Here is a 25,878-nt window from a genome sequence, read left to right as displayed (position 1 = left end):
AAAATGAAAATGAATAAGGAAACAGAAGCTTTAAATGACACAATAGACCAGATAGATTTAATTGATATTTATAGGACATTCCATCCAAAAACAGCAGATTACACGTTCTTCTCAAGTGCTCATGGAACATTCTCCAGAATACATCATATCATGGGTCACAAATCAAGCCTTGGTAAATTTAAGAAAATTGACATCATATCAAGTATCTTTTCCAACCACAACGCTATGAGACTAGATATCAATTACAGGGAAAAAACTGTAAAAAATACAAACACATGGAGGCTAAACAATACACTACTAAATAACCAAGACATCACTGAAGAAATCAAAGAGGAAATCAGAAAATACCTAGAAACAAATGACAATGAAAACACGATGACCCCAAACCTATAGGATGCAGGAAAAGCAGTTCTAAGAGGGAAGTTTATAGTAATACAATCCTACCTCAAGAAACATGAAACATCTCAAATAAACAACCTAACCTTACACCTAAAGCAATTAGAGAAAGAAGAACAAACAAAACCCAAAGTTAGCAGAAGGAAAGAAATCATAAAGATCAGATCAGAAATAAATGAAAAAGAAATGAAGGAAACAATAGCAAAGATCAATAAAACTAAAAGCTGGTTCTTTGAGAAGATAAACAAAATTGATAAACCACTAGGCAGACTCATAAAGAAAAAAAGGGAGAAGACTCAAACCAATAGAATTGAAATTCTACTGGAAACAAAACTACAGACCAATATCACTGATGAACATAGATGCAAAAATCCTCAACAAAATACTAGCAAACAGCACATTAAAAGGATCATACACCATGATCAAGTGGTGTTTATCCCAGGAATGCAAGGATTCTTCAATATACACAAATCAGTCAATGTGATAAACCATATTAACAAATTGAAGGAGAAAAACCATATGATCATCTCAATAGATGCAGAAAAAGCTTTCGACAAAATTCAACACCGATTTATGATAAAAAGCCTCCAGAAAGTAGGCATAGAGGGAGCTTACCTCAACATAATAAAGGCCATATATGACAAACCCACAGCCAACATCGTTCTCAATGGTGAAGAATTGAAATCATTTCTACTAAGATCAGGAACAAAACAAGGTTGCCTACTCTTACCACTATTTTTCAACACAGTTTTGGAAGTTTTAGCCACAGCAATCAGAGAAGAAAAAGAAATAAAAGGAATCCAAATCAGAAAGAAGAAGTAAAGCTGGCACTGTTTGCAGATGACATGATACTATACATAGAGAATCCTAAAGATGCTACCAGAAAACTACTAGAGCTATTCAATGAATTTGGTAAAGTAGCAGGATACAAAATTAACGCACAGAAATCTCTTGCATTCCTATACACCAATGATGAAAAATCTGAAAGAGAAATTAAGGAAACACTCCCATTTGCCATTCCAACAAAAAGAATAAAATACCTGGGAATAAACCTACCTAAGGAGACAAAAGACCTGTATACAGAAAACTATAAGACACTGATGAAAGAAATTAAAGATGATACAAACGGATGAAGAGATATACCATGTTCTTGGATTGGAAGAATCAACATTGTGAAAATGTCTGTACTACCCAAAGCAATTTACAGATTCAGTGCAATCCCTATCAAACTACGACCAGCATTTTTCACACAACTAGAACAAAAAATTTCACAATTTGTATGGAAACAAAAAGGATCCTGAATAGCCAAAGCAATCTTGAGAAAGAAAAATGGAGCTGGAGGAATCAGGCTCCTGGACTTCAGACTATACTACAAAGCTACAGTAATCAAGACAGTATGGTACTGGCACAAAAACAGAAATATATATCAGTGGAACAGGATAGAAAACCCAGAGATAAACCCTCACACATATGGTCACCTTACTTTTGATAAAGGAGGCAAGAATATACAATGGAGAAAAGACAGCCTCTTCAATAAGTGGTGCTGGGAGAACTGGACAGCTACATGTAAAAGACTGAAATTAGAATACTACCTAACAGCATACACAAAAATAAACTCAAATGGATTAGAGACCTAAATGTAAGGCCAGGCACTATTAAACTCTTAGAGAAAAACATAGGGAGAACACTCCATGATATAAATCACAGCAAGATCCTTTTTGACCCACCTCCTAGAAAAATGGAAATAAAAACAAAAATAAACAAATGGGACCTAGTGAAACTTAAAAGCTTTTGCACAGCAAAGGAAACCATAAACAAGATGAAAAGACAACCCTCAGAATGGGAGAAAACATTTGCAAATGAAGCAACTGACAAAGGATTAATCTCCAAAATTTACAAGCAGGCTTATGCAGCTCAATATCAAAAAACAAACAACCCAATCCAAAAATGAGCAGAAGACCTTAACAGACCTTTCTCCAGTATACAGATTGCCAACAAACACATGAAAGGATGCTCAACATCACTAATCATTAGAGAAATTCAAATCAAAACTACAATGAGGTATCACCTCACACTGGTCAGAATGTCCATCATCAAAAAATCTACAACAATAAATGCTGGAGAGGGTGTGGAGAAAAGGGTACCTTCTTGCTCTGTTGGTGGGAATGTAAATTGATACAGCCACTATGGAGAACAGTATGGAGATTCCTTAAAAAGCTAAAAATAGAACTACCATACGACCCAGCAATCCACTCCTGGGCATATACCCTGAGAAAACCATAATTCAAAAAGAGTCATGTACCACAATGTTCATTGCAGCTCTATTTACAATAGCCAGGACATGGAAGCAACCTAAGTGTCCATCAACAGATGAATGGATAAAGAAGATGTGGCACATATATACAATGGAATATTACTCAGCCATAAAAAGAAACGAAACTTGAGTTATTTGTAGTGAGGTGGATGGACCTAGTGACTGTCATACAGGGTGAAGTAAGTCAGAAAGAGAAAAACAAATACCGTATGCTAACACATATATATGGAATCTAAAAAAAAAAAAAAAAAGGTTCTGAAGAACCTAGGGGCAGGACAGGAATAAAGACTCAGACGTAGAGAATGGACTTGAGGACACGGGGAGGGGGAAGGGTAAGCTGGGACGAAGTGAGAGAGTGGCATGGACATATATACACTACCAAAAAACAGCTAGCTAGTGGGGAACAGCTGCATGGCACAGGGAGATCAGCTCGGTGCTTTGTGTCCACCTAGAGGGGTGGGATAGGAAGGGTGGGAGGGAGACACAAGAGGGAGGGGATATGGGGATATATGTATATGTATAGCTGAATCACTTTGTTATAAAGCAGAAACTAACACAGCATTGTAAAGCAATTATTCTCCAATAAAGATGTTAAAAAAATAAAAATTTTTGAGGGATGGGTGGTTGGAGAGATGAAGGGAAAAATAAATGCTAGGGTTGGAATTTCTCCATTAGGCTTCTATGCCTACTCTTAGCACATGTGGTCTTGCTAAGAATGTTCACGCACTGGATGAGCAATCCAAAGCAGATGTCCCTCCCCTTGCCTACTTTAGGGGGTTTATTAGCATATTTACACTAACCTTTACTGAAAACTTATCTGAATGATTTGTTGTAAAAGATACATATAAAGTTTTGTTTAATAATAATCGAGGTTATATTCATGCAAAGTGCATAACTGGCAATCTAGGGTCCTCATGAAAAAAGTAAAAACTGTGAATTGGAGAAAGTAATAAAAATAGCACATAGATAGAATTCTCAAGGGAAAAAAAGATTTGTGAATTATCTATTAAGATTTCATGCAGCAAAAATGGCATATAAAGAGTTTATTTCATATAGGAGAGTTAGTCCTGTATTGCTTTTTGCATGTGTTTTGTACTCATATATCAGAAGATGGAGCTGAAATGGACCTATATTCTCAGTCTATGACAAAAGAGAATAATCCTTTATGTCATATTTCAGAGGAAGGGGCATAAAATACTTCAGAGACTTAAATTTTTCTATGCAAGCATAAACCTAGATTGTCTAAAATAAAGTGAACATGGTAGGAGATAAATATACTAGAAAACTTGACTAGAAAGACTTACCAAAGTTGAGCACAGAATTTGTAACTAGAAATGTCTGTGAAGTGTAAGGATCAGATTCATGCCCTAAATGCCATATGCCCAGTTTTCTCACCACGGGACTGCTTTAGGCCTATTGTCCCTATGCCCTATTTCTTTCTCTCTCAGAAGTGTAGTGGTTCGCCCTGTAAGTTAATTATATGGTCACCCTACCTAACACCATTATGGAAATCCTTGCTATTGTCTAAGTTTTAACTGCATTTGTGTGTTCAGGATCTAAGGCATAGCTAGAACTCCTAGGTTAAGTTCAATTATTCTCCAAAAAGGAATTCCTCTGACAGAGATCACAAGACCCACAGGCCTGAAGTAGTTACTATCTGGCCGTTTACAGGAAAAGTTTGCCAGACAAATGGAAAACATATAACAAATATGTTGATTAATCAGAAGAAAAAGTAAAATATGTATTCACAATAAATTATTTTGGAAGAAAGTATTGACTGTCTGGTTTTGAAGGGTTTAATGAAGTAAACAGTGACACTGGGATAAATGAGGTCATTCTAATAGTTATCACCTAAGGAAATGACAAACAGCAAATGAAGGACCAGGTCAAATTAATATAATAGTGTTTGAAAATGAATAATAAAGAAGATTTTGAGAATGTTGAATTAATGGGTCTTCTGAACTATTAACATGAAGATTCAGGTCTAGCTATCCATTCTCCATATGCTTATATAGCTTTTGCTATAAATATTTTTTCGATTTGGGTTACAGGGGTGCTCTGGAATACTAAGTCAGTTTCATTAAAAACAAATCTGAAGAAAAATCTACACATCCAAGAATGCTTCTGTTAACATAAGGTGACACTAACTGTATTTTATGAAGCAGAAAATTGCTTCACACCCAAATTCTTAAAATCCTTTTTGCTGCCTTTAATGGGGCATAGAACATTTGTACACATGAGCTGCATAAAACTCTAATAGAATTAGCATTTAGTAATTTGATATTTTATATGCCTGACAAATCTGATATAGAATAAAGGAAGGAAATAAGGAAGCAGAACACTCTTTTATGACCAGAATCATTTCTTAAAGTGGAATGAATTTCCTAATACATTGTTGGTAATCTACATAAGGACCTGGGCTTGGTATAGTCTTAGAAACAGACCCTTCTAGGTGAGTTCACAGATTTATAATGAAGAAAAAATAATAAAAATTTTAAAAGAAAACAAAGCTTTATGTATACTAAAGGCCACTACAAAATTATACATATTATTTTTTTAAGCATTGATATTACAATCTAGACTTCAAGAGGCAAATTGAACTCAAATGTAGATAGATAGATAGATAGATAGATAGATGGATAGATAGGGATATATTTCAAAATACTTAAACATGCAGTTTTAAAATAATAAGGAAATCATCTTATATAACATTGCAGCAAATTCTAAAAATCTTGGAAGTGTTTCCACCGAAATCAATTTATTTCTACTTGAAATAATCACTCTTAAGACTTTAGAAGATAAAGCTGAGTTTCCCGTGAGCCGAAGATATGCATGGAGAAATATGTTCCTTGAGCAAATAAATTGATGAAATGGAGCAATGACTATTTTCAAGTTTGAATGATTAATGTAAACAAATATGGACTACCACACGTGTACGAGAGATACTCTAATTTAACCTGGATCTTAGAAAAGTTATCTCACAAGTATAATAGCTCTTGAAGGAAATAGAAGTGCACTATCAAAAATCATTAAGCAAATATCTTTTAAAAGACAGTGTTCTGCTGGTCATTATAAGATTCACTCAGGTATTATTGTCTGGCATTAAAATGCCTTAAATTACATCTTCTAGGGACATACAGAGAGAAAAAGAGAGAAAAAGTTGCTTCTCTTCTTGGAGTGCCCTGTCAAAGTTATATTACCATATTTTAAATGAGCTCATAGTACTTGTCTAAAAGATTTAATTACATTGTAAAATATAATGATAACAAGCCTAGATTAATTAATGGGATGAGGTATACAAATGATTTAATAAAATGGTTTTCAAACTTTTTCTTCTTAAGCAGGAGAAATTTTTGAAAAACTGAAACTTCAAATACAAAACAGATAAAATTATGTCTTATAGCGGGTTCATAGCCAGGCCCTCCCATCTCCTCCTCACCCACTACAGCAGTCATTGAAGGCCTCTGCAAAACTAAACACTGAACTCTGGACAGAGCTTAAAACTCCGTGATTAATACAGGTTTTCCTAGTTTAAAATACTAATCTTCCTATTTCACCCATTCTTTCTACAGATCATTTGTGAGGACCCAAATGCGCTGTGATTAGAAACACTTTATCTCTTAAGGAATGGTGGCGGGGGCAGAGAGGAGGGGGAGAGAGAGATTGATTTGTCTGGGATGGTTTACTGGTTCCTGTTCTGGAGAGATGATGACAAATGTCACTTTTATTCCCTTATAGTACTTTCCAAAATGGTAAATGAGGATAAAGAAAAGTTCATCCTATGGTTCTCTGAGAAACTAGAAATACTATCTTATCTGTTTCTCTATAAATCTCAGCATTCCAAGTAAAATTCTGAAACTTTTTATAGTAAAAAAAAATTAAATTGAGATACAGACCTTTCTTTGATGAGATAATCATCTCCTCGAAGGGATTTCTGGTTCCTTACCCAAGCCTGATTTGGCTATCTTGGCAGAACAGAGGTGAGTTGATTCATGCAACATTGATGTTCCTGAGGAAGACAGGCAGCTCTGAAACACCAGGAGCCATTAATCTCTGAGCACCATGGAATAAAAATTTACTGGCAGAAGGATAGCATTTTACAGAGTCATGGCACACCTAAACCTGCAAGACTTTATGTTCCTTTTCCGGAGCCAACAGCAAAGTAAAAATCACTGCTCTTTCTGTCCACTTCTATGCATTTGAAAGTGCCATTTAAGTATAATATTTGGTCTGAAATCAAGAAGTTTTAAGAAAGGGTGTCATAAATCAGAATCTGGAAATGTCCAGGGGTTTTATTTATAACTGGGTGTTTGCTTCAGTGGCTCACGGCCATGAGGAAGACTTTTTTTTTTTCTTTCCCTGAGGACTCAACTCTCACTTCTGTTCTACCAAAATAGCAAAGTTGAATGCTGGGCAAGGAATTTTTAGATTCTGGAAGAATTCATTCATCAAAAAGAAAAGATTTCTCCTCTTTGTTTTATATCCCTAACTTTTGTGGCTAAAGAAGCTGGGTCAGTACTTGAAGGATATTTTATAGATTTTCAGTTATATCAATAACTGGTTAGGTTACAATATGTTTTTTTTCTAATAGGCATTTTTCGACCTGTGCTAGGTGCTATGGATGGTAAGAAAGCATAAAATAACGTATTTATTGAGCACTCACTGTGTCAAACACTGGAAGGGTACTTCATCTATATTACCTCATTTAATCCTCACCCAGTGAAGGTAGATTTTACAATCTCCAATTTACACAAACTGAATCTCCAACAATAACTCGCCATAGATCTCACCCAATAATCTCCAATAATAAGTTGGAGGTGGATCTCAATCAATCAATGGCAGAGTCAAGACCTGAACCTAATGTTATGTATGCAATTCTAAAGCTCATGCTCTTTCCACTGAATAATTCAGCCTCAAATTTTTGCAGTAGTCAAATGGGAATAAATGTAAGGAATACTGCCAGATTTGGGTGAGAATTACATAACTGACAGTTATTGAACACGTGTTAACTACTACATGATCGAATGACGTCAATAACCTCCACTTCCTTCCTTTTCTTTTCCTCATTATACCCATAGTAAGTGAGATGATGTTTTGTTTTGTTTTTCCCTGGCAGTGCCCCAATGGCATGTTGAAATTATTAATCAAGTTAATTATTAATTTAAGTCTAGAGACTCCATTGCTCTTAGTGCCCGAATTCAGAAAGGGAGTTGAGTGTGGCAAGGGGAGTTCTCTTTTCTAATGTGACACAATGTGCTGTGCTCCCAAATTCTTCAGAATGTGCTAGAATGCTGCTCAAATGCAGGGCTCCAGAAGTTGCACACTTAGGTGGGAAAAGACCATTGTTTTTTAAATGGAATACTCACTTTACACAAATATTCTAAAAGCTACAAAAATGATTAATTTTGCTGTTAGGAATAATTACCAATAAATATAATCTTCCTTTTTCTAAGATAAAAACTATGTAACATCTTATTCATGTGTATATAATTTGAAGAAACAAAATGAACTATCTATTTAATTGTAATAGTCTGCCTTCAATTACCATACCTCAGCCTCAGATTACCATATATCTTCTTTGAAGAATTATGGTGTTTCTAAAGGAGTTGAAATCCTTCATAAATAAGAAGCCAAACTGTTAAAATGTGTTTTCAGCCAGATTCTGGCAAGTTGCCAAAGCCATATTTAAGATCAATCAATGAAGGAATATTTTCTTCATAAAGTTGGGATAACAAGTTTGATTTTAAATGGTAATAGCCTTTGGTAAACTGAAGACTTTGTATTCATCTCTAATTGTATAACTTTTGTCATATAGTAAATGTTCTATTCTCAAGCTGGGCACTGTAATCTTGATTGGAGGTTGCACTTGGGAGAAGGATAATCCTCCGTGAGAGGACCCTTCCCTGGGAGCACAGCCTGGGTTAAGTCTCTTAGAAGAGGTAAGTCAGATGGAATGGTAAAAGGGGCTTCAATAAAATAGAAGGCAAGCAAACTAAGTATGTTAGAAATTTGAAAAGGAGTTGGTAGAAAGCAAATGAAAATGCTGAATCTTTGTTGTTGTTTGTGTCTCAGTTTCACCTAAGCCCCAGCGGCTACCCTCTTCTGGAAATCCTAGAGCAGATCATTTCTTAAGCTGACTATGTTGACAGATGGCTCAATGACCAGAGATGTCTGGTTTCGTTTGGTGAAATATACTAATCCCAGTGTCTCAAAAAGCAGAATACCTGCAATTTTTGTCTTTTTAGTAGCTTATGATTTCCACCCTACTCAAAAAGTTTACCCACTTATCTCTGAACATTAAACCCTAAGGTATCCTTTGGGTTCTAGCTGACTTTGTCATTGTAGTATTGAAGTCATTAGCTTTTCAGCTTTCCAACATCATAACAAATATTACTTTGTATCTCTAGTGAGGGTTGCTATAAGTCTCAGCAGTTCGGTAATTCTTCTAAAGTCTGCTGTGGCTGCCTTGTTTTTGCCACTTAATCAAGCTATGAGTTGACTTATTTTACTTTACATTCATACAAGGAAGATGAGAGGCAGGAAGCTGTTAATGATTTGACTATTTTGCCAAAGCTTCACTTTCTTGGGTTCTAACTTTGCCTCTTCAAACTGTACAGTACGATGCTGATTAGAAGTAGTGAGAGTAGCCATTTTGTCTTGTTTCTAATTTTAGGAGAAAAACATTCAGTCTTTCATCATTATGTAGGATGTTAGCTATAGATTATTTATAGAGATATTGCATTATAGTTAACAAAGTCAAACTAATTAAAACATGGCCAAATAATGAATTTACTCCATGAATACATACATGGTTTGGTTTAAAGAAATCTATTAGTGCCATTTATAGCACTGGTGTTGAAAATCATTTAGTCATCTTGATAGACGGGAATATATTTAATAAAATCCAACATTTTTTTCTAAGTAAAAATGTTAGCAGACTGAAATAGAAGGATGCATATTAACATGATAACAAATATTATTTCAAACAGTGGAAAAAATATACTAAACATTAATGCCCCAGAGACATTCCCATTAAAATAAGAAAGAAGGCATGGGAGTGATTACCCCTATTATGTACCAGAATTCTATAACTCTGGTTAACACACAGAGAAAAGAAACAAATAAGAGACATGACTATTGGAAAGGAGATGCAAAGTTATTATTTGTAAGTAAAGGAATCAGATACAAAATACACAGAAGTCAATAGCTTTCCATGTCAGAAATAACCATTTAGAAAATGCAATGGTTAAAGCTCCTTAACAATAGCAAAAATAGATAAAGTAGTTACTAACAAACTTAATAATGTATAGGTTCCATATAAAGAAAATAATGATAGTTTGATGAGGCACTTAAAAGAACACCTGAATAAACATTTTAATGGATGGAAAGCTAGAATATATTAAGATGTCAATTATTTCCACATCAGTTCCATCAATAACATTATTATTTGGAACATCAGAATGTAATTATAAAAATCACAGAGAAGAATAAAGAGTGAGACAACTCAAGAAAAAATTATAAAATAAGATCAATGAAGGCAGACTTAAACTAAGTTTAGATAAATCATTAGATAAAACTGTAATAATGAAATCATTATAGGAATTGTACAAGAAGAAACAAGGCTATCAATGGAATATTATACAATTTCAGAAATAGACCTTAGCATATGAGTTTATTATGTGATTAAACATGCAATTCCAAACGATGGATAAAGATCTCTTATTCAAGGATGGCTAAGAGATCCTGGGACTCTTAGCCATCAATCTGAATAAAATTTGTCTCTTTAGATTTGGTTCTAACATCATGCCATATACCACAATACATTTAGAGTAGATTAAAGAATTGAAAGTAAAGAATGAAATCATGAACTAACTAGGAGAGATTATGGCAAATATTACTTAATGCCAATGTAACGGAGGCCTCTCTGAGCAAAAGGCAAAGAAAGGAATCTTGAAGAAAATGTTGAAAAACTTCAGTGTAAAGATACAAACCACTGTATGGCAAAAAAAAAAAATCATTTAGAATTGAATGGCAAATTACAGACAGACGATATATTTAACAGAAATTTAATGCCTTATTTTATAGACACACTATAAAAAAAGAATAGCCCAATTGAATAAAATAAGTAAAAGAAATGAATATACACTCAAAGATATAGACAGACATACGAATTGTCAATAAACATGGTTTAACATTTCACCTCACCTGTAATAAAGAAATGCTAATTAAAGCATGACTGTCACTTTTAATCCATCAAGTTGCAAAAAGAATGGTGGTATGTATTTTTATAAGGGTTAAAATAACACGTGTGCTCATATAAAAGTTGAATAATTTTTTCCAGTTTTATTGAGAAATAATTGACATACATCACCGAATAATTTTAAGGCTTCCAGCATGATAGTTTGATTTACATATATTGTGAAATGGTTACCACAGTAGGTTAAGCTGACATCCATCTTCTCATATAGATACAAAAAAAGGAAAGAAAAAAAGGAAAAAAATTCTCTTTTATGATAACTCACAGAATTTACTCTTTTAACAACTTTCCTATATAGCATACAATAAAATTTTTATCAAGCCATATAATGAAGTATATGCTGTCATTAAAAATTAACTCTCAAGGGATATTTATGGACATGGAAAAATGCCCAGATTATCATATTAACTGTAGAAAAGTGTTATCACATGTTATGATTCCAATTTGATTAATACATAAGTATATATAATTATATGTTAAATAAAGATTGGTTGGGAAATAAAACTAACAATATCTTAGCATTGGGATATTATCTACTTTAATTTCTGTTTTTATACTTTTCTGTAATTTTCTATTAAAATGATTATTTTACAAACCAGGCAATACTATTTAAAGCATAAATATGATTAAAATTTTAAACTATTAGGATAGTATTATTCAAACTGAGGGTTGCAATTCAGGAGGGTCATGCTATCAATTATCCAGTGGGTTGCAACCAGCATTTTTGTTAATGAAATAGAATGGAATACAAATATCTCTGTGCTTTATTTGTATGTTTAGAGAAAAAATAAAGAAACATCACAATAAATATTTAGTTTCAGCATACACAAATACACAACCATACACACATAACCAGATATATAAATGTCTAAACACTTGATGTTAACTATATTTCTTGATATGGTTTATTTCAAAAAGTTTGAGAAACTACATTGGAGTAATCTGTTTTTTGATAGAATTGAAGATTTCTGAAATTGCATTACTTCATATTGCTAATGCAGTCACATCCCCTTCATGCAGGTGAATCAGCACAAAGCTGGAAGTCATTGAGGAATTCAGATTTAACTATTTCATCTACTGCTGGTTTTTAAAAAATAACAACCACAATGTCCAAACATCGGGCTTAAACTTGTGAATACAGAGATTATATGATGCTCTGTAATGAAGGATTATTTAAGTCAATACACAGCCAAACTTGCATCATTTAAAATTCCCTGAGCCATATTTCAATGTTCACTAGCAGCACTTAAAAGTTAGGTAGAACAAAGATAACAATTGAATTTTACTGTGAGATTAGTATTGCAACAAGTCAGTCCAAGTCTTTTGAATCAAATAGCTTTTAACTGTTTGCATATGGGTGAATACTTCATTCTCTTGCCCCTTCTAAGTAGTATTTTAAGAAACTTTTTAATGTAGGTATAAAATAAGTACTCAGATATCTAATAATCTGGGTAGAGTCAGCACCTCCCTGATTAAAACATGCTGAAAGTTCACAGCGCTAGCCTATTACTAATTATTTGGCCCTAAAATGAGTTTACTGGATTGTCCAGTGTATAACTGACTGTTTTTATGCATCTCTATTTCATGGCATATTTAAGTCTACTTTTATATGCCCTTCATTCCCTTAAAGTATTAACAGTGCATAAATGAGGATATTTTGCCAACATCAATAGTGCCTTTTTTTTTTTAATAGTGCCTTTTAATCATAATGATTTTTGAAAAGATCAGCTTATTTCCAGATAAGCCTAAATAATGTAGCTTCATTCCCAGCATCAATTCTTTCCTACCTTACACATTCCAAAACTGAAAACAGACTTGTAATCAGGAGATGACACTCAGAGGAAGAAAGAACTCCAGCATGGAAAGCCAATTACAAAAATTATTTTCCTTTTTGAAAATATTTTTCATTGAAAGATAGGGGAAATAAAAACCAAAAAGTTAAAAAACAATCTTTTGCACCAATAGTTTGGAAGGAAAGAGAAATAAGATGTGAGTTTTTTTAATGAGATAAAAGACTTGGAAGGATAAAAGACCCTGGTGTTATACTTTTAAACACATATTAGGGCTGCTCTAGATTCTAGAAATCTAAAGAAAAATTAAGCCTTTATTTTATAAAACCTGCAGCTCTGCAAGATGCCACAGCTGTAAAATGACAAGGTTCTGGATATCAGATATCAGATGATTTGACCCCAGTTTTCCATCCAAAACTCATCTCCAAAGCAAAGTTCCTGCGTTCTGCAGATAACTATTCTTGTTGGCATTGGATTATGATTCTGAGCTACAACTAATATCAAGGGCTTTTATTAAAAGAAAACATGCTGCATACCCTTGCATATTATAATGATGTGAAATTTCATAATTTGTCCTATAATACTGTTTCTGTAATCGATTACTGTGTGCTTAAATTCATCTGTCATTCCCAGAGCTCTTTGTACTGAGTGGTTCAGGCATGAAAATTCTGAAAAACTTTAAGCTCAAGTTTCTTGATTTTAGGAGAAATGTTTTTAGAAGTAAAATCATCCATCTCATGCCTGAGGCCAATTAGGAACAAGCATGCCCCATGTGGGAAATGAGATATGATTTTTTTCTAATATTCTATTGATAATAATGATGATTGTAATCAACATTGTAAATTTTATGACCTACCTTTCCAATGAAATTTTTTCAGTATTTCAAAACAAATTGATTTTCCCATATCTTACGCTCCAGACTCATGGTAAAATAAATATTTTATTAGTTAGTTATAATCACAGATGTTTATCATTATACTTGTTTCTCTTCTAAAATACTTCCTTTTTTAAGCATTTTCCATTTTTTTTTGATGCTGGAGGATCATTTTTCACACTTTTGCAGACGATGGCAAGAAAACTTACTAAATGTGCAATTGATTTTTCCATTAAGATAGCATGCCAATAAGTACACCCAAGGCTGCAAGGACCATTTAAATCATCAGACATTTTGATGAGGTAGTCTAGTCTTCAGAATTTTAAAGATCTTTATTTTTAGATAACAGGTCAGGAAACTACAGCAAGTGGGCCAAATTGGACCCACTTCCTGGCTTTGTAAATAAAGTTTTATTGAAACACAGCCACACCCATTTCTTTATGCATTTGTCTGTGGCTGCTTTTGAGCTACAACCGCAGAGGTGAGTGGTTAGGACAGAAACTATATAGCCTACAAAGTCTAAAGTATTTACTACCTTGTTCTTTACAAAAAACACATGCTGACCCCCGATCTCCAAACTAATTCCTAACTGGGTCTTGGGGTTCTATGAAGTTTTTCTCCTGAATTTACTTTTGTAGATATTTCATCTCACTGGTGAAATGACACATGTTCAATTGTGTAGAAAGACATGGACTTCATTTTTAATCCTTGTGTATGTATTTTAACATTTACTCTATTTTCTTCATCTGTATATATTACCTTTGCAAAATAAGTTCTATTTCTGAAACTCTTTCCACAAAACAGGTAAGTTAGAGATGTGATGAGATTTACGCTTTAATCTCATGATTGGATAGACACTGCAAGCTAGGAGAATTCTTTTCTAGGCTGCCTTATTAAATGGGGTTCACTTAATATGGCTCCTGAGGGCTTTGAAATCAACATCCCATTGAAACTGAGTGGAAAATAATACAATTAACTTGAAGTAGAGCTCTCTAATGATTTGTTTTGGAATTAGGTAATAGTGAGAAGAAGGGAATAACTTGAAAATAAAAACATTGGAAATCTATTGTAGTTAGGAGCTCAGACTGTCAAAATCAATTCTTAAGGAATATTTACAAAACCACATAACCTCTATTAACAAATATTGAATAAAGATGTGCTCCATATTTGAAAGCAACTTAGATTTTCTCTCACAAGATTCTATAATACTAATTCCCAAATATGATGATAAGGGACTTTAAGTGTAAAACACATTTCACATTAACATGGGACACAGCATTAATTCCTAAACATTTTCTAAATCCTATCTATACAGTTGAAGTTCTACTTACTCATTTTCAACAGTTGTCAACCTTGCTACATACATTCTACAAAGACATTCCTTAGGTATTAAAAACAGCTGATATTTACTAAATGTTGACTATACAACAAACAGTCTACTTTTAATCCTTACCTAACCTCCCTTACCTCGTTTTATAGATGAGGAAACCAGCTTACATAGGAAAAATAACTTGCCTAAGATCACATACCTATTTGGTGCCCAAGCCAAAATTGTAACTCGAGCAGTATGAGCCCAGAATCTTCATTTGAACCATGTTCCCTCCAAAGTCTTGTACAAGAGTACAAGAAGCTTAAAAGCAACCAAGTAATAATAAACACTAACACTTGGTATTGAGGGGCATTGAAAAAGGTGTGCTAGCTCTTCTGGGTGAGAGGAAAACGAAATGCTGCTGGGAGGAGGTAAGTCTTGAGTTGAATTAGGTTTACTAATTAGAGACAAGGAAGGTATTCCAGACATATGTAATAGCGTGTTCAAAGGCAGAGACTGAAAGAGTACAACACTTTCAGGGAGCTGTAATAAGGCGCAGGAGATGGGCTGGTGGAGTGTGAAGGGGCCTGCAGTATTGACATGTCTTACAGGAAGTCAGTGGTTTTCCCATTTCAGTGTGGTGAGGATCACCTGGGGCACCTGTTTACAGTGAAAATTACTGGGCCCAAGTTGTGGGAGAATCTTATCCAGTTAGATCCAGGAATTTGCATTTCAGCAGGAACACCAGATGATTCCAGGTCAGGAGAGCCTCCCTGAGAACACTGGAAATCAACGTTCTGGAGCATGACATGGTTAATGTCGTGATGTTTTAGAAAAACAACACAGCAGCTCAGTGGAGAGAGGAAAGTGTTCTCAAAAGTGATTTTTTATTTATTTAGAATTCAGAAATAATAGAAAGGTAGCTTTTCTTAATGATTTATACAACACACGCGCACACACACACACACACACACCCTTTTATTTATAATAGGTTTTCGATGTTATTTAAACTACTGGGTTATAAGATAAAATGCTGAAAAGACAGGGTTCTGTTGTGTTCATTTTTTAAGGCGCCGTAAGGTACAAAAATTTATGAATTTTTCAAACCAAACCTTATTTGTGTTTTGCCATTCTCAATCCTTCCCACCCTAGCAGTTAGTAAGCTGCAGTGTGAATAAATAAATGAATGGATTACTTAATTGAATTACATATTTTCAGTAGAACCTAATTTCACACACTATAATTGAGAGATTATTTAATAACTCAAGCAAACCAGTGTTTCTGTACTTTTCTCTGGGATTAATGTAATAATTTAAGGGACTAATTACTTAAGATAAAATTGACTCATAAATTTAAGATTTGGTACTATCTTGTTATAATATAAGCTAAAAGTTGCTATTTCCCACTGGCTTTGAATACATCTAGAATGGAGTAAGTAAAGATAAACTGCATTTTAAAAATTATCTGTTGCATTTAATAACTTGTCAGATGGCTCCCAAAATATATTCTTCGTAGAAAATCGATATATTCCCATCTTGCAGAAGAGAATGTCAGTATACTTTTCAATATTTAAGTAAACTTGAAGGGAAGAAAAAGAAAAAAGAGGGAATAGCCATCTAATTCATCTGGAATTGGACTCTAAATGTCAGAATCTCTTTGGGTAACCAGAGATAGCCTTGACCAACTGGGGATTCTCAAACTCAGGATGCCAGATCACACACTGATGTTTATTCCACACTTAAGCTTGTTCAACACAGATGGTAGGTGTAAAATAGCTGAGCTCTAACAGATCATGTCCAGGCAGAATGATAAATATGGTCTTTTTTGTTGATAGTCGAGCTGTTTTCACATTACACTTGAATTAAATTGTGCTCATTCATGCCATGGTACATGATCTCTGGCAGGGATTCTTATTAAAAAACCATCATGTAGATTCATTGCAAAACAAGTGAAAAAAAAAGTTGTAAAGTAGCACTATAAGAAAAATAAGACTAAAGTTGAGCAGCCTATAAGAAACTATGACAAAAAGCCTCCATTTATTTTGAAAAAAAGATAAATATCTATTTAGATTAATATTTATTAATATGGATTCATATATATTATATATAAGTATATATATTAATATATTAAAATTCAGGGTCAGTGCAAATCCTTAATTTTCATAAACTGGTAAAAATATTTAAAGTTTCTAATATGAAAAAGAAATCATATGTCAGATATACTAGGTATGATCAAATATAACACTGGCCCTAACTTTAAAATGTTCACAATCAAGTTTGGTAAATAAGACATAAAGCCATGAAATTTTATATAAACGAGAAAAGTTAAGTAGTAAAGTGAGAGGTGATCACAGCAATGCTGAAGCTTTATCCGAGTGGGCTCTGGGTAGTAATTTCCGGGTCTTGAAAAGTGAATGAACTGTAGCTGGATAGGTCGGGAGGGCAGAAAATGATTTGAGTCAAGAAAGAGAGTGGGAGTGAGCAAAATCTCATCAACCCAGTGCTTGCTGAATTTGACCTTTTAGACATGACCTAATCGTAGCTCTGGTAGGGATCCACAGGAACACACTCAACTTCACTGATTCGCTACAAGGACTCACAGAACTCAGAAAAGCTGTACGCTCAAGGTTGCCATTTATTACAGCAAAGGGATACAGAATAAAGTCAGCAAAGGGAAGGAACGTAGGGCAGAGTCCAGGAGTGACCAGGCACGGCTTCCAGTCGTCCTCCCCCAGTGGAGTTGGCCCATAATTCTCCCAGCAACTATTTGTGAAAACACACACCAAGTACTGCCACTCAAGGAAGCTTATCCAGGCTCATCATTGCCCAGGATTTTTACTGAGGGCCATCACATAGGTATGAAATTCTGCATGATTAACTTTATCTCTCATCTCCAGCCCCCCCAGGGGTCAAACTGATGCAACATGGCCCAGGGCTCCAGGCGAATAAAAACAGACATTCACCATAAATCATATTGTTAGTATGATCTAACATAGCCCAAGACCCAAGATATACAAAGACACTTTCATCAGGCAGGATATTCCAGGGGATTAAACGTGATCTCCCAGGAGCTGGGCAAGGGCCAGTTCTTTCTTTGGAATGTGTGGGTTTGAACACCCCAAACCCGCTGAGTTACTAAGCTTTTACTGCACAATAGGGAAAGAGTTTGTGTGACTGCAGGTCTTAAATTTTAAAATTTAACTAAAACAAATAAAAAGATCTGAAAAATACCTGCAAAAGATTTTATCCACATGTTGTGATGATGAAAAATACATATGTATGAGGAAAAGAAAAGCCAACTTCATAGAATAGCTACTGTCTCACCTTTGCGTGGGCATCCAGGTGTTCTGCCCGGTGCAGTGAGCCTCAGTGGAGTGATTTGTTGCCACGTGCAACCATAACGATATGATTACCTAAGGAGTAGGCCGTTGCGCAGAACTCCGTAAATGCTTCTCCACTGCTCCAGCTAACAGTTCTATAGAAGAAAGTTGATGTTGTGCAGATTTGAGAATTAACTACTTACCGATCTTTTTCTTTTAATTTCTACCCCCACGCTGCACCCCATACTTTCGTTTCTGATCTGCAACGTGGCCTTCTCTGAAGATGTTCCAGTGGATTTGATCGCCATCGGCAGGACTGGGTAGACAGCGGATGCCCTGAAGAGGTACACATGTGCTTTATTGTGACAAGATTGTCGGGACCAAGCTGTCATGTATTGTTGCTGCAACTTAATGAAAATGGTATCTCATTTAATAAAAAGGGCCATCAGTTACTGAGCCCTTATATGTACCAGATGTTGGGTTTAACTCCACATGTATTATCTCAATTTATTCTCATACCCATCCTATGAGGTCAGAGCTGTTATTGCCTCCACAGGACCAAGAGGAGAAGACAGAAGGGTGAGGGGAGATGTTGGGGAAGGGGGTGGAGAGAGTGTCAGGAATTAGGTGTGTGACTCAGCAATAGTAGAACCAGGACTTAAGTCTCTGTGAGCAAAGGGCAGTTCTCTTAAACATTTGCTGCTTTTTGAGATCTAGGAAGCCATTGTTCATCTTTTTTGCTCAAATAACAAAATCAGTGGAACGGGGGGAAAGATTGATTGCAGCAAATTGGCATGATAGAAGAAGGTAGACATGGTCTAACATGGAAACGGTTAAGTCTCAGGCAAACATGATGGAGACAATGATGCAAAGAAGTAATTCAAGCAAGTGAATAAAATTGCAGAATGGATTTTAACCTATTTAAAATTTTTTAGTGAATTGCATTTACACTGTCATTTCAGAGTCACATAAAAATATCCTATAAAATTCAGAAAGAAAAGTATTTGTTTCTTCTCCCTTTGTTAAGTTTTAGGGTTTGAATTTTGAATAAAAACCATTAAAACTTCTATAACTTTTCTCATTTAGTAAAGCAAACCTTGTCAAAGAGCTATTTTCAGAACTCTTAGGCAATCCTAGTTACTAGAGCCTTTTTTTTAATTTAGTTTTTATTTATGATGCCTCATGAATATCTTGAAAAATACGTCTTTCAGGATATTCTTGAACTTTAAGTACAGTATTGCCAACGCAGCTTTAATCAACTTTTTGACAGTTGTTTGGGGGGAATTACAGTAATAAATACGCATTTATCTATTTCATTTCACTTATTTAACAACAGTAGTTCAAAAAGAAAATATATTGATAGAGTCATAGTTGTGTTTTCAGGTTGATGTTTCTTTCTTGTAATCACAGTTACCTCAGTTAAAAATGTTGAGATTGAATAGCTGTGTAAAGATCAAGAGGGTAATTCAGACAACGTCATTTTCTTGCTTTACTGTGGGCCCACCATGAAACATAAGCTATAGAGAAGAATCCGTCATATTCTAAGCCCTCCTAAAGATATTCGTGGGGAATTTAATCATGTTCTATGGCCTGTGCTAAGCACTAAAATTACAAAGATTTTTTTAAAAAATTACCCTCTCTTCCTAAGGAGCTCAGAATCTAGTACATTCTATAATATTCAATGTTTCCTTTTTATTCTGTAAGTAAATCGTCAACATTACTTGCTTTATGGTGAGCAATTCTATCCTTCTGTTACAGGTAACTAAACAAGGTCACCAAGTCCAGTCCATTTTCTGTGCCTAAAACCAGTGTTAAGTTTTCCTTCTGATCTTGTGAGATGAATTTATTCAATAAGTGCAAATCCTAATATGAGCATTTATTATGTACTGCTCTAAGCACTGCTAGTGTAAAAGTGTGAGAAATGCGTGTAGCAGGGGAGACAGACACCGAACAAAGGACAGCCCTTAGAGAGCCACACAGGCAAAAAACTCTGAGTGCGTGGTCTTGTTAAATAGGACAAGGGAACGTTTGCTTGGGGAGATGATATTTAACATGACTTCTGAAGGGTAACTGAAGGTAAGAAGAGTGGTGAGAGATGAGACTGGTGAGGTAAACATTGAAGGAGTTTGGGCCTTATCTTAAAGGCAAGAGAAAGCTATCTGGAGGGTTTTAATTAAGGGGGTGACATGATCCAAATGATTTTTGGAAGAATGGATACATTGTATATTACACTGTCTTAATTACTATAGCTTCATAAGAAATATTGTTGTTTATAGATCAAACCTCCTTACTTTTTCATCTTCACAAGCGTTTTGACAACTTTGGGGCTTTTGTTCTTCATATAAATTTTAGACTCAACTTGCAAGATCTGTAATCAATCAATCAGTCAATCAATCTTGTCAATATTCTTACTGAATTTACATTGGATTATGAATTATATCACATTTCTGAATTATGGAAATTTTATTTTATTTTTTACTTTTTTTAAAAATTTTATTATTTTTTAATAGATCTTTATTGGAGTATAATTGCTTCACAGTACTGTGTTAGTTTCTGTTGTACAACAAAGTGAATCAGCCATATGCATACATATATCCCCATATCTCCTCCCTCTTGAGCCTCCCTCCTACCCTCCTTATCCCACCCCTCTAGGTCGTCGCAAAGCACTGAGCTGATTTCCCTGTGCTATGCTGCTGCTTCCCACTAGCTATCTATTTTACATTTGGTAGTGTATATATGTCCATGCCACTCTCTCACTTCATCCCAGCTTCCCCCTCCTGCCCCGTGTCCTCAAGTCTATTCTCTATGTCTACGTCTTTATTCCTGCCCTATCACTAGGTTCATCAGTACCATTTTTTTTTTTAGATTCCATATATATGCGTTAATGGTATTTGTTTTTCTCTTTCTGACTTACTTCACTCTGTATGAAAGACTCTAGGTCCATCCACCTCACTACAAATAACTCAATTTTGTTTCTTACGGCTGAGTAATATTCCACTGTATATATGTGCCACATCTTCTTTATCCATTCATCTGTTGATGGACATTTAGGTTGCTTCCATGTCCTGGCTATTGTAAATAGTGCTGCAATGAACATTGTGGTACATGACTCTTTTTGAATTATGGTTTTCTCAGGGAATATGCCCAGTAGAGGGATGGCTGGGTCATATGGTAGTTCTATTGTTAGTTTTTTAAGGAGCCTCCATACTGTTCTCCATAGTGGTTGCATCAATTTACATTCCCACTAACAGTGCAGGAGGGTTCCCTTTTCACCACACCCTCTCCAGCATTTATTGTTTCTAGATTTTTTTATAATGGCCATTCTGAGTTTTGATTTGCATTTCTCCATTAATTAGTGATGTTGAGCATCTTTTCATGTGCCTCTTGGCCATCTGTATGTCTTCTTTGGTGAAATGTCTATTTAGGTCTTCTGCCCATTTTTTAATTGGATTGTTTGTTTTTTTGGTACTGAGCCCCATGAGTTGTTTGTATATTTGGTGATTAATCCTTTGTCTGTTGTTTCATTTGCAAATATTTTCTACCGTTCTGAGGGTTGTCTTTTCATCTTGTTTATGGTTTCCTTTGCTGTGCAAAAGCTTTTAAGTTTAATTAGGTCCCATTTGTTTATTTTTGTTTTTATTTTCATTACTCTAGGAGGTGGGTCATAAAAGATCTTGCTGTGGTTTATGTCAAAGAGTGTTTTTCCCATGTTTTCCTCTAAGAGTTTTATAGTGTCTGGTCTTACATTTAGGTCTTTAATCCATTTGGAGTTTATTTTTGAGTAAGGTGTTAGGTAGTGTTCTAATTTCATTCTTTTGCATGTAGCTGTCCAGTTTTCCCAGCACCACTTATTGAAGAGGCTGTCTTTTCTCCATTTTAAATTTCATCTTTTTATTATTGATTTCTTACCTAATTGAATTGTCAGAGGGCACATTCTATATGATACTGATCTTTACAATTGGTTGGAACTTTTAATGGAATAATGAATGAGTAATTTGTACAAATGATCTACATGTGCTCAATAAGGATGTGTGTCTTCTAATTGCTTGGGTATGAAGTTTGATAAATGGGTTCTAGGTATTTCCACCATAAGCTTCTTTACCATAAACATCTTTGCCACAAGCATTTTTGCTGCATAAGTAATTGGCCATAAGGCAATTTTGCCGTAAAAGATAAAACAACGAAAAATAAAAGAGAGACGTTAGAAAGGACATAATGAAACATGAAAAATGAATAACAAAATTAAAAAGACTTTATTGCAAAATACAAAATATCTGAATACATTTAACGTGTATGTAGACTAATGACAATACTGTGCAAATAACTGACTTTATTCTGTGGGTTGTACCTAAGCACTTGCCTTCCAAGTCTTTTGTTCATCATATTACACTTTTTTTTTTGTTTATTTATTTGTCTCCTTGTTCAGCATCCCAATGTTATTTTCACTAAAATTTCTTCCTTCCTTAGGAAAGGTATCAATTTCCAAATACTGGGATGCATGTTTATAACTGAGCTTTGTACTGTGTTGTGAAAGCCTCTGCACTGTTGTTTGTTCTTAGCATTTTGTCACATGTCCATTGACAGACATTACAAAGTTCTGTGGGAAACATGGTTTCACTTCTGTGCCTTCAAGTCCCTCGGCCTCTTTCTCCTCCCATGTAGTGTGTTTCAAAAGAAGAAACCAACTCTTGGGGCAAATCATCACCATCTGTCATGATTTTTGTATTGTGTATATCAAACCAAACCGTCAGCCAGTTATTTTATCTTTTATGGCAAAATTGCCTTACAGCCAATTAGTTATGTGGCAAAAATATTTTCAGCAAAAATGCATGTGACAAAGATATTTATAGCAAAGAAGATTATGGTGAAAATTCCGGACATGTGATAAATATACTATTCAGTCAGACTGTCTTCATTCTCTTTATTTTTACCTTCTGAGCTCTTTGGAGATAGGACCTTCTCATCACTTCCTTCTATCTTTTAACCTCTCTTTTATATCATCTATTTTCTTATTTCTCTATGCTGTATCCTGGGGATTCCTTCAGATCTATTTGCCAGTTTATTAATTCTCTCTTCCTTTTGTTTAATCTGCTGTTGAACCTGTCCATTAAGGTAGTAATTTCACAAATATATATTTCATTTCTAAAATTTAAATCTTTATTAACTCTTCCAAGTCATTTTTATAGTCTGTGGTACTAGTTCGTTTTTAAATTTTACTTTTCATTTCTTTAAATATTTCATATATAATTTTTATATATCCCATATTGGATGCCCCTACTATGTAAAAGGTTTTGCTAGTATAATTATGTTGTTCTTTGTTTTTGCTGGCTCTTTGTCAGACTACTCTTTTTCTTTCTGTGTCCTTTAATTAGAAGTGCATTTGTTTGATCTTATTCCATGGGAATCCCTAGCATGTAAATAGGTGATGCTTTCACCAAAGAAGTTTTGATGATGGGAACCTGAGGGCTTTAGGGGACACCATGTGTTCCTGCCTTAATATTGGGAGGAGAGGTTTGGATTTATCTCCCTCATCTACTTCTGGTAGAAGCCTTGATCTCCTTAGAGCTTAATTAATTTTTGACATTTTTACCCTCAGAGCAAACCGTGTGTTTTTACTTTGCCTAATGTATATTGTTCCTACTTTCTTTATAGCACACAACTTTTGCTTTATTTTGTTTTGTGGGAGAGGCAAAAGAAAGGCCCCCTCAGAGATTTTCTTTACTTCCCGAAAATCCTCGTAATGCTTTAAAATTCGTGTTTTATCCAGAATCCACTTGTATTGTGGCAGGAGGACCGTTTAAGGTCTGTAGTCTGCCTTTACTGCCGTAAGCAAAACAAGTTCGGGATTTTAGCTTAAACATTACGGTGATTAATAATACTGTTTTTGAGAATAGAACCACAGGAGGAGAATAATGTGTGACAAGTTCCCTCTTAGACTTACTGAGCCTGAGATGTCTGTGACATCCACATGCGTGTAAGTCAATAGATGAATATTTGGGCCTAAAATCCAAGAGAAGAAAGTAGACTGGAGATAGAGATTTATGCATAATTAACATAAAGATGTTAATTGAAATCATAGGTATGGAGGAGATTGCTAGTGACGATGCATATAGAGAAAAGACAGGTCAGGAAAGATGCATAAGAACCACCAACACTTAAGGGACAGAAAGGAATGGAGGTGGAGTTGTTAGACGGGAATCAGAAAACTGATGAGTGTATGTCACAGAATCGAAGATTAGAAAGTGGACACGCGGTGCCTAACGCTAATGAGATAGCAAGAGTGTACATGGAAGATTTAGTAGATAAGGAGGTATTTCAAAACATTGGTATGAGAGTTTCAATTAAGTTGGATTGGGTAAAAACAAGTTTGTGGGAGTCTGAGAAGCCCTAGGCTGATCAGTCTCTCTGGAATTCTGACTGAATGGAAGGAAAAGCAGGATGATGCTGGGATGGATGTGGAGAGGAACGAAGACGGAGTTTTTAACATAAGATTGGACATGCTGGGGTATGTTTAAGTGCTGCTGATAACAAGGCAGGCGGGAATTAGAGATGAAATATTGAAGAGCAAGGAGGGGGTCAGATGAGCAGGTTGACAATGGCTGAGAAGGTGGGCTGAGCTGGGCCAGAGTAGAGATTGAGAGAACAGCTGTGTACCATAGACCCCATCCATCCTAACAGGAGGAGGAAGGACAGGTCAGTCCAGGTTCAAGTAAGGATGGTGATTTGTAAATAAATTTAAAGAATTCTTACTGATGACTCTTATCAAAGAAATAAAAAGTGAGCCCAAGGATAAAATTGGTAGAGGCATTATGGGATGGCAGTTCTAAGTAGAGTGGAGAGGGTTTGAAATTGATACTGAGGATAATTTGAGAGGAGATGAGCAAAGCAGGGCAGTATTGCCAGGCAGCACAGAAGGCCCCCGCTGGGCATGCAGGAGGTAAGTTTGTGGAGCTCCCAGTGGGAGGCTATAGGATTGCTCTCCAGCTCAGGCCTGGAAAAGGCAGAGTTTTTACTATATTCAGTACTGCAGATTTTCTAAGAAGGTGTTGTGGAAAAAAAAAAAAGGGGGAGGCAACATGCTTAAAGGTATTGAAAAGAGAGGTTGAAGTGATGGAAAAAAGGAGACTAAAGGGAGAAAATCATTGTGCTTGGGCTTTTTACATAATCACAGGATAAGAAGAATGTGAGTGAACAGCTACATGGATAGACTGAAAATAGGATAACTGAATTTATGATTTCAGAACTAAAGCATTCCCAACCACAGAGAAGGCCCAGGGTATGGGATGATAAATAAGGGGAGTCAAGCAGGAGATCATGAGATCACTGAGCTGAGAAGATGCAGGAACTAAAGTTTGGGGAATTGAATGGGTCGCTAGGTTGTTGAAGGAGGGAATAAGCTGTATCATATTTAGTTAGTGACAAGGAAGCCATCTTGGGAGCTCTTCCTGAGCCAGCAGTACGGTGAATTGTACTTCACTAATGACAAGAGAAGTTTAAGAAAGGTATTTATTCAATAATAATTTTCAAATGTGGGTAAGTACCATCCATGTACAGAATAGTTATCTTCTACTCAAGGCCCACCAGAGGGATGGAGTCCTTTGAAGCACAAAGAGATAGGG

The 25,878-nt window shown here is 35.2% G+C and overlaps 1 protein-coding gene across 3 annotated transcripts in view; it reads left to right on the top strand.

Annotated features, from left to right (window-relative positions):
- Window positions 1-25,878, top strand: part of PLXDC2 (plexin domain containing 2) — a 414,553-nt gene that overhangs the window by 315,130 nt on the left and 73,545 nt on the right. For all 3 annotated transcript variants that reach the window (XM_059911311.1, XM_059911303.1, XM_059911320.1), the window contains exon 11: window positions 18,543-18,603. In XM_059911311.1, the coding sequence (XP_059767294.1) occupies window positions 18,543-18,603 (61 nt within the window). The remainder of the gene's footprint in view (window positions 1-18,542; window positions 18,604-25,878) is intronic.

This window comes from Balaenoptera ricei, chromosome 2, assembly GCF_028023285.1.
Source record: "Balaenoptera ricei isolate mBalRic1 chromosome 2, mBalRic1.hap2, whole genome shotgun sequence".
In the NCBI taxonomy this organism is placed as follows: Eukaryota; Metazoa; Chordata; class Mammalia; order Artiodactyla; family Balaenopteridae; genus Balaenoptera; species Balaenoptera ricei.
This window is presented reverse-complemented; position numbering and strand designations above follow the sequence as displayed.